The following is a 10049-nucleotide window of genomic DNA, read 5'->3' as shown; positions in this document are numbered from 1 at the left end:
AGTATCGATACGTTGTGATGAACAATTTGTTTCCTAACACACAATTTCCTCTACAATTCAAATTTGACTTGAAAGGATCACTGTATGGAAGAAAAGCTGACGAGAATGAAAGGGGAAAGAAATCGCCATGTTACAAAGATATCGACTTCCTCGACCAAAAAGCGGTCATCAAAATCGGTCCAAATTTGGTTAATGCGTTCAAAACACAAGTCGAAAAAGACAGCGAACTGATGAGTGACATGCACCTCATCGACTACTCCCTTCTTGTCGGCGTCCACCAACTGTCCGACACAGAAATGGAAACAGCAAAAAATGCACTCGACAAACAAAAACAAAGGAACTCAAAGAAGTCTCAACACAAACACAAACACAAACACAACAAAAAAACTCACAATAAAAGTATTAAAGATGATGAAAAAGAAACAAATAAAATCGCATCACCCACCGATTCAAAAGATGACCAAAAGATTGACAAAGAAAATTTCGCTGAAATTGCCAAAGAAGATGAATTGAAAATAACACAAAGCAATCAAGAACAAAAACAAGACGAAAATTCACACAACGAAATATCAAAAACAGAAGAAAAAAGTGAACAAAAAGTCGATAAACAAAGTGAAGACACTTCACCAACCGAATCTGAACAAAAAGTTGTCGACTCCTCTATTGAAGCAAAATCTAATTCAAAATTTTCTGAAAAAGAAGACGAATCAAAACACCCCAAACAAGACTTCACAAGTCCAAAAGACACAAAAAGCGAAAAGAAGGCTTCACCCATACCCGACGACCATCCACACACTTTACTTGACAAATCTTCTCAATCCGAAGTAAAAAGTGCTTTAAACGTTGAATCAATATCGACGCCATCGGGTACGCCATCTACTCAACAAGACAAACCGGTTCAATACCGACCGCGGCGGAGTACTGTTTTTGCAGACTCCAAAGTTGATGAGTTAAATCCAAAGAAGAAGATGCCTCCAAAAGTGAAAAAGGACAAAGTAGCGAATCCAGAAGACTTTTTGAAATCATTAAAAATTCCAAAACCTGAAGACTTTATCTTTGTAGATTATGAAGGTGGACTGCTCTCTAGAGACGCTAATGGTTATTTGAATGGGGAGTTGTACTTCATTGGAATCATCGACATCTTAATGGACTACACAACTCGTAAAAAACTGGAAACGGTCATGAAAGGCGCTGTTGCTGGCGGCGTTGATCAAGTCTCAAGCGTATCACCACAACAATACTCAAAGAGATTCATCAAGTTCGTCCACGATCACACTAACTAATTCTGTTCTGTTATTTGTTTTAATTCTTGTGGTGTTGCAACAACAGCAATATACACTTTTTAATTGCTTTTTAATTAATTCGAAATGTTCATTAAAAAATTTATAAAACTGGAGTTAATGAGTGAATAAAAAATTTATCGTTTTTGCTTATTTTGTTAATTTGTATTGTATTAAGTATATTTAAAAAGAGAAAGAAAATAAGAATTGAAAATTGTTTAGAAGCACTTTCTGTGGACGATGGCTGGGCCAGACTCGTCGTACTCTTCCTTGGTGATCCACATGTTTTGGAAAGTGGACAATGAGGCAAGAATTGAGCCTCCAATCCAGACAGAGTACTTTCTCTCTGGTGGTGCAATGACCTTGATCTTCATTGTTGGTGGCGCAAGAGCAACCATCTCCTTCTCAAGTCTGTCGTTGATGCCTGGGTACATTGATGTTCCACCAGACAAGACGATGTTTCCGTACAAGTCCTTTCTGATATCGACATCGCACTTCATGATTGAGTTGTAAGTTGTCTCATGGATACCTGATGCTTCCATACCAAGGAATGATGGCTGGAAGAGTGCTTCTGGGCATCTGAATCTCTCGTTTCCAATGGTGATGACTTGACCATCTGGAAGTTCGTATGATTTCTCGAGTTCTGATGATGAAGCAGCCTTTTGCATCTCTTCGTTGAAGTCAAGAGCAACATAGCAGAGCTTCTCCTTGATGTCTCTGACAATTTCTCTTTCAGCAGTTGTGGTGAAAGCATAACCTCTTTCAGTCAAGATCTTCATGAGGTAGTCAGTAAGATCACGACCAGCAAGATCAATTCTGAGGATGGCGTGTGGGAGTGAGAAACCTTCATAGATTGGGACGCAGTGAGAAACACCATCACCAGAATCCATGACAATACCAGTTGTTCTACCAGAGGCATACAATGAAAGGACAGCTTGAATTCCAACGTACATGGCTGGGACGTTGAAAGTCTCGAACATGATTTGTGTCATCTTTTCTCTGTTAGCCTTTGGGTTCATTGGGGCTTCAGTCAAGAGGACTGGGTGCTCTTCCGGTGCAATTCTGAGCTCGTTGTAGAAAGTGTGGTGCCAGATTTTCTCCATATCGTCCCAGTTGTTGACAATACCGTGCTCAATTGGGTATTTCAAAGTCAAAATACCTCTCTTTGATTGGGCTTCATCTCCAACATAGGTGTCCTTGTTGCCCATACCAGCCATGACTGAGACTTGTTTTGGTCTGCCAACAATTGATGGGAAGACAGCTCTTGGGGCGTCATCACCAGCAAAACCGGCCTTGCACATACCAGATCCATTGTCTACAACAAGTGCTTGTACTTCTCCTTCTTCTCCCATTACCTGCTTATCAAGTTATTCACTCCCCTTTTATACCGTCTTCCAATTGGAGGCGATCTCATTACACTTCTTATCGAGTTCAAACCTCCAACTAACGTTCTTTTTTTCATTTGATAGCTCCATTTAGATAAATCACTCCCGTTTTCATTATTTTACTTTGCCATTCTCTTTTCATTTTCTCTTATTTGATTAAAATTGTGTCACATCACTCTGTGTTGCAGCATATTTACGGGGTTATCAACAAACTCCACATTTCGGCAAACACGCCATTTGGTATATCATTTTATCATTCAAAAATGTTATTGATTAAAATAACAAAATTATTTTTATTACAACACAAACCCAAATTATCTAAATTTGTTTCACAACTAACAACTCACTTATTTAATTTTATTTTTTGTTTTTTACATTATCTTTATTATTATTAATATTAATTAATATTATTTATTTGTTAATTAATATTACAGTTTTACAACTTTCTTACCAGTTGACTCTCATCAAATAAGACATATAACCGAACGTTACAATAAATACCATTTGAAACAACAGCGCTTTAACATCTACTGATATGTTTTGTTGCATTTTCGCTTTCGACAATTTCAAACCAAAAGAAACACAAATGTTTGAACTTGCTAAAGTGTAATTATAATGTATTACAAAAAAATTAATAATAATTAATTTTTAATGATATTGATAATAATGATTATTGATAATTATTAATTTAGTAATCCAAGTTAAAAATAATACAATTTAAAGAAAAATATTATTAATGCCCTATATTGTTTAAAAAATTAAATTTTTTCTTAAATAAATAATTAATTATTAAATAAATTATTAAATAAATTATTAATTATTAATAAATAATTAAATAATTAAATAATTAATTAAATCAATTTGTTGAATAAACCGAAGTTTAAATATTAATTAATCAAATTTCCTTTTAGAATTCAAAAGGAGTAATAAGAATGTTTTCGTTTAAAAACGAAGTAAAGTTGAATTCGATAGAACAAAACGGAATTAGGTTCTTAAACAAACTCTTTCAATAAATCTGTTGATGAGGATTGTGCTTGTGTTTCTTTTTGTGTTCTGTACGCTCAGCTCTCCACTTTCGATCAATATATTTGATGTTGGCCAGGCTGACTCGCAGCTCATAGTGTTTCCGAGTGGGTACTCCGTTTTGATTGATTTGGGTGAAGTCCGTGACGACCCGAACCCGACAAATGTTTTGAAGGTGTCTGAAAAGATCAAACAAATACTGAACTCCACTTATATTGATGTTGTTGTGTTGAGCCACGAACATTCAGACCATTATGGTTATGTCAATAAGTCGGGTCTGTGGTACCTGTTTGAGAAACTCGAATTCAAAACCGGCAAATTCATTGACAGAGACTTTGGTTCGTATGAAGGTGAAGACAGACGGAATTGCAATTATGACACGTTCAACTTCAAGGTAGTAGGCGAGTTTGAACAAATTGCGATGGACTGGGCTTGTTACGCGGATAGTATGAAAGATAAGACCAAACTGTCTTCCCTTCGTGAAACAGCCGAAGTATGTTCACACACTCAAATCAATCCACCAGACACTGATTGTGAAGTTGAAATATTCACGTCAAACGGGTTTGGAGCTGTGAGAATTGACGGGCTTTCAGTAGAAGCCAATTATTTGAATGACCCACTCAAACCAAGTGAAAACGACTATTCGATTGGTATAAGAGTGAAATACGGTGATTTTGTATATGTTACTTCCGGTGATCTTGACGGTGGATATGCCTACAGTTATGGCACAACGATTAATAATATTGAAACTGAAATCAAAAACATTGTTGGGAGTGTGGATGTCTATCGTGCAAATCACCACGGAAGCAAGCACAGTTCGAGCTGGGATTACTTGAATGTTTTAAACCCCGTAGTGAGCATTATTTCTTGTGGTGAAGGCAACCCGTATTACCACCCCGCACCTACAACTGCGTACAGACTTCACAGCGTCAGTGAAACTGTTTATGCAACAGAAAAGTGTAACACACAAGTTTCATACGATAACTATTTCGAGATGCAAGACGATATAATTATCACAGTAGAAAGTAACTCTTCCAAAGTATTCACGGTTGAAAACGGAAATAAGACGTACAAGAAGGAGTTCACAATAAAAAGCAACAAGGCTTCTCGGGATGTCTGCGTTCGCCCAGAAGTTTCTGATGGTTCTTTAAGTGTTTTCACACTTATGATCCTTGCAGTATTTTTTGCGCTTTAATGTGGTGTAGTTCCGCCCTTCTCAATCTCGAATTCTATTCAAGTTGATACTTTCCGTTCAATCTCGTTTTGGTTCAAACATCAAAAAAAAATTTAATCATTTTGTTTCAACTTTTCAAAAACTTATTTTAATAATTATTACTTTTTAAAATATAATAATTAATATTAATAATTAAAAAATAATTATATTTATCATTCTAATTTATTACACAATAACTTTGTTTTTAATAAACACCCCTATTAACGCTATTTACTTCAACATTTATTTACTATATAATAATAATAATAAAATAATAATAAAATTGTTTTATTTTTATTTTATTTATAATTCAAAGAAAACCAAAAAAGAAATTTCAATAGTTCATAAGCCCTAAAAGGAGTTTTTTTGACAAGTTATCATTTAATACAATTATAGTAAACCAAATTATAATCACTTTTTACAATAAACTACCCGAAGAATTCTACGCTTTGTTGAACTTTTTCCATTCATTTCCCGTAAATTCCATGTGATAAAAACAACAAAGCAAAGAACTCCACAACAAAATAATCATCAATTTTTTAATTAAACTATAATTTGTTGTATTTTTATTAATAAGAAAATATGTGCGAAGAAAAATCACATTATTTCATGATCTCCACATGGAGGAAAGAGCGGACATAAAAGGGTGCGGAACTTGGAAAAACACACCAAATGACCGCAACACCAACAACTGACGAAACAGAACTTACACTGATCCGGATAACTGGCGAGGATAAGCCTGGAGTGACTGCAACACTTACACAAGTCTTGGCAGACCATGACGCTTTCATAATGGACATTGGTCAGGCAGACATCCATAAGACTCTGTGCCTTGGTATATTGTTCAAAGCACTGCCATCAAGCCACGCGGAGATCATGAAGGAACTTTTGCTGAAAGCATATCAACTTGGAGTCAATTTGAAATTCTCACCAGTGACCAAAGAGGACTACACCAATTGGGTTGCTCAACAAGGAAAAAACAGATATATCGTCACGCTTATTGGGAGAGAACTGACTGCAAAACAATTCACTGAAGTGACCAAAGTCATAGCGTCACAAAAACTGAATATCGATATGATTCAGAGACTGAGCGGCCGAATCCCATTAGAAGAGAGCGAAAGATCAAGCAGATCGTGCGTCGAGTTTTCGGTGAGAGGAACACCATCCGACTTATCAGCGATCCAGAGCAAATTCATCGAACTGGCAGCAACACTTGGTATTGATATTTCGTTCCAGTTTGACGACATGTATCGGAGATCGAGGAGATTAATCTGTTTTGATATGGATTCCACCCTCATTGAAACTGAAGTGATCGACGAATTAGCCGATCGAGCTGGTGTTGGGAAGCAAGTGAGAGAAATAACAGAATCTGCTATGAGAGGGGAGATCGACTTCTGCGAAAGTTTCACGAAAAGGGTAGCGTTACTTGAGGGGTTGGATGTTTCAGTTATGCAGGAAATTGCAGAGAAACTCCCTGTGTCTGAAGGTCTCGAACGTCTCATGAAAATATTGAAATTGGTTGGATTTAAAGTTGCGATCTTGTCTGGCGGGTTTACTTACTTTGGGAACTACTTGAAGGACAAATATGGGATGGACTATGTTTTTGCTAACGAGCTCGAAATCAAAGCCGGTAAATTAACGGGCAAATACGTTGGAGACATTGTCGATGGGAGGAAGAAGGCGGAGTTACTTAAGTTGTTGGCACAAATTGAGCACGTCAACATCGCGCAGACCATTGCTGTTGGTGATGGTGCGAACGACTTGCCGATGCTTGGGGTAGCTGGTCTTGGTATCGCGTACCACGCGAAGCCCAAAGTGAAAAAGAATGCGAAACAAGCCCTTTCGAATGTTGGGATAGACGGGATCTTGTACTTTTTGGGGTTCAAAGATTCTTACGTAGATGTAGAGTTGTAAAAGTTCTTTTAAGATTATTGAATTAATGTTATGGTTGTTCGAACGACTTGAGACCAACAAGAAACAACACAATAAAAATACACTCGAAACGATTACACATTTTTTTTCTGTCTGATTTGGACCATCTCGCCAAAGCCAAACAGGGCCATATTGACACCAAAGCCAACAATGAGACACCTTGCGTACATTAATGAAGTGTTTGCTCCAACAAATAAAATTTCCATTGAAAATGTCAGCACGGAGACAAGAACAAGGGCTTTCCACCTTGAGTCTTTCTTCTCTGTTTCCCACTCGATTTGCTTTTTCATAGTAACGTCCTTACAAATTTCCTCGATTGAGAGTTGAGGAGGTCCGACCTCCCAGCAATTTGTTTGTGTGAACTCCCCGAGTCTGATTTTACTAGTTGTTTTGTTCGAAATTGCCTTTTTGATAGTTGGTCCGACGTTGTTGATGCAAAAGGACGTGACTAAAAAGTGTCCGATTGCTGTTGAGAGGAGATAAATACAGAAGTGAGGGATGTACTGATACACGACGAGTGAGAAGAGAATGGTAATAAAGGAGATGACCATAGACACCTTTTGTGTTGAGAAAGGGAAGAATTGCAAATTGATAGTGATCTTGTGGTGAGTCGAGTCGCCTTCCATCTGCTTGAATTGATAAAACAAACGTACTCGATTGAAACGCCAGTGATAGTGTCGATGATCCCATGGAAAAACCAGAATGCGAAGAGCACAAGAAGGCCATATTGCAAGTCTGGAACCGCAAACAGGATTTTACTTGTCATCTTAAAGAAAGTGCTGTTGGTATCATCGGACGCACAAAGGCGCATAAAAGTACTTGCAACAACAATCGACCCAATTCCAATGTTAATCGACCCAAGGCCTATTGGCGTATGAACTGGTGAAAAGTATGTGACGCCTATCAATGAGAGAAAGATCAGAAATGATGCGTCCCAAGACACCGTCCTTCCCGTATTACACAACAACACAATTTCCGCAAACAGAACGCCATGGTCGACTACACACGTCTCAAAGTGATAGAAATACTGAAAGGTGGTATACACCGCAGAGACGGCAACAACAACAACTATGGTCTTCCAGGGCATTTGTTTCGCGACAAGAATGTGTGAGAAAAGGCCACCAAAGACTGTTGCTGGCGTGCGAAAAATGAGTTCGATGATGAATAACACTGAAAATACAAGCAAAACGATTTTCTGGGTGTGCGCGTTCATCTCGCGCTGTGTAATTGGAATGTCAATGTAAGTTGCCATGTCAATCGCGTTTGTACCATACAAGTTATACAGAATTCGTTTGTGTGGGTCTTTTAAGACGGAGTATGCCTCCGCAATCGTTTTGAATTCAGTCGAGTTCGGATTCCTGTCGGGGTGATTTTGCTTTGCAAGGAGGTAGTATTGCTTCTGGATCGTTTTTTGTGTGGCTGAAGGCGAAACTCCTAATATTTGGTAGTAGTCCGCCATCTTGTGTTTTGTTATTCTTTTCGAGTTATTTTATTTAAAACAACTTTCAGAGAAAGACAGAAACAAGAAAAAAAAGTGGGCTGAAGATAACGATTTGAGTCGAGAGAGAATTTTTTCGAATTTCAAGAAAAATTAAAATTTTTAAAAATGGTCCCGGCGGGGATCGAACCCGCGACCCTCGCATATCTCTATTCTATAAGTACGATGCACTACCGACTGTGCTACGGGGCCTTCTTTTTGTAAAAATAAATTCTCTATGAATTCATTTTATCTTTTCTTGATGTAAATTTCATCATAAGAAACGCAATATGAATAAGTGTTGAAAAGTGTAGAAATTGATTATATAAACAATATTGTCGTGTGGTAAAATAAGATGCTAAAAAAATAAAACAGGTTTTGCCCATCAGTTAGTAACGTCTATCTCTATCATCTCTCTTGTCATCCCTTCTGTAGTCGTTGTCTCTGTGGCTATCTCGGTCATCGCGGCGGTCATCGTATTTGGTGTCTCTTCTATAATCATCTCTGCGTCCAGAGTCACGACTATCTCTTCTGTCATCGTATCGGCTGTCTCTTCTGTAGTCGTCACGTCTCTCGCTTTGGCGGTCATCTCTGCGATAGTCTCTATCGTCTCTTCTGTAATCGTCCTTGTCGTCTCTACGATATCCTCGGTCATCTCTTCTTTCATCCCTCCTACTGTCTCTGTCGTCACGGTAATCATCACGTCGATCCCTGTAAATGTCCGCATCTCTTCTGTAATCATCATGTCGATCATCTCTTCTATAATCGTCGCGTCTGTCATCACGTCTATCAGCTCCTCTTCTGTCATCTCGGTAGTCGACTCTTCTGTTGTCTTCACGGAAGTCGCGTCTATCAGACCCTCTTCCTCTGAGTGATGTTCCCTGGTATCCTCTGCCTCTTCCCGATCCTCCTTGTTGCTGTTTCTTTCTAGTCCCTTCGACATAACCACACTCGTTCAACATTTTGCAGAACTTGTTCGCCTGATACAATGAAGTTGGGAAGCAGACTGAGTTGGTACCATTGAAGTACAAATGAGCAAGTTGGTATGTGAAGTTGAACAACGCTGATTGGTTGATGTTTGCAAACGAATTCTCAAGAACAAAGTAGAGCGATGGCTTGACCATACCCTTCTTTGGAACATGTGAAACCAAATAGAACTGGAACAAGTCATTCTTGATGACTCCTTCGGAAATAACAGTACCTGGGAGTGGACCCATAAAGTCGTTTTGGTCCTTAGCAAAGAACTTCATGTCGTGTTTGTTGTTCACAGTGATGTATACAAATTCGGTGGTTGGGGCAACAGCCTCGACTGTCTTCTTTATAACAGCAATCTCTCCGTTCTTTAAGTTCTTGAGATCTCCGCTGTTGACTGTACCTCTGTACACCACAAGCTTCTTTGGATATGCGCCATTCATTTTCTTGTACTCCTCAAACGCGTCTCTCATGAACTCATCAATGTGAATGCCGCTGAGATGGAGTCCCTTCTTTTCAACAACTGAGTTCTTCTTGTAAACAGTAAACTCTTTGTCAACACTGCTCACAATGCCAACAATCTCTCTATCCTTGCCCGCTGAGATGACATCAATACCAACAGTCATACCATCAGCGAAGATTGGGTCAACATCAACCTTCCATGGTACACCTCCCATCTTTCCTTGCATTTGAAGTGTAATCATTGTAATAACTGGAGTGAGGGTCGGTCTTCTCAAAGTGTTTGGCTTGATGCATTGAGTTGGGAT

The 10049-nt window shown here is 38.4% G+C and overlaps 6 protein-coding genes across 6 annotated transcripts; 3 read left to right on the top strand and 3 right to left on the bottom strand.

Moving 5' to 3' along the window:
* Positions 1–17: 17 nt before the first annotated feature.
* EIN_309770 (phosphatidylinositol-4-phosphate 5-kinase, putative) lies at positions 18–1283 on the top strand (the record flags this gene model as incomplete). The annotated part of the gene is made up of 1 exon (XM_004184262.1): positions 18–1283. The coding sequence occupies one exon, from the start codon at positions 18–20 to the stop codon at positions 1281–1283; it is 1266 nt and encodes a 421-aa protein (XP_004184310.1).
* A 215-nt stretch (positions 1284–1498) lies between these two features.
* On the bottom strand, positions 1499–2632 carry EIN_309760 (actin, putative; the record flags this gene model as incomplete). Its single annotated transcript, XM_004184261.1, has 1 exon — positions 1499–2632. The coding sequence occupies one exon, from the start codon at positions 2630–2632 to the stop codon at positions 1499–1501; it is 1134 nt and encodes a 377-aa protein (XP_004184309.1).
* A 1054-nt stretch (positions 2633–3686) lies between these two features.
* EIN_309750 (hypothetical protein) lies at positions 3687–4883 on the top strand (the record flags this gene model as incomplete). The annotated part of the gene is made up of 1 exon (XM_004184260.1): positions 3687–4883. One exon carries the CDS (start codon positions 3687–3689, stop codon positions 4881–4883), a length of 1197 nt encoding a protein of 398 aa, XP_004184308.1.
* Positions 4884–5573: 690 nt separating this feature from the next.
* On the top strand, positions 5574–6815 carry EIN_309740 (phosphoserine phosphatase, putative; the record flags this gene model as incomplete). Its single annotated transcript, XM_004184259.1, has 1 exon — positions 5574–6815. One exon carries the CDS (start codon positions 5574–5576, stop codon positions 6813–6815), a length of 1242 nt encoding a protein of 413 aa, XP_004184307.1.
* Positions 6816–6907: 92 nt separating this feature from the next.
* EIN_309730 (chaperone protein DNAj, putative) lies at positions 6908–8292 on the bottom strand (the record flags this gene model as incomplete). The annotated part of the gene is made up of 2 exons (XM_004184258.1): positions 6908–7432; positions 7483–8292. 2 exons carry the CDS (start codon positions 8290–8292, stop codon positions 6908–6910), a joined length of 1335 nt encoding a protein of 444 aa, XP_004184306.1.
* Positions 8293–8699: 407 nt separating this feature from the next.
* Positions 8700–10049, bottom strand: EIN_309720 (hypothetical protein; the record flags this gene model as incomplete). The annotated part of the gene is made up of 1 exon (XM_004184257.1): positions 8700–10049. A coding segment is annotated over one exon (1350 nt), but the record flags the coding sequence as incomplete, so codon positions are not given.

The sequence above is a fragment of the Entamoeba invadens genome, assembly GCF_000330505.1.
Source record: "Entamoeba invadens IP1 unplaced genomic scaffold scaff_1105074725651, whole genome shotgun sequence".
Taxonomy (NCBI): Eukaryota; Evosea; order Mastigamoebida; family Endamoebidae; genus Entamoeba; species Entamoeba invadens.
Note: the sequence above shows the minus strand (reverse complement) of the source record. Positions and strands in the feature narration are given on the sequence as shown.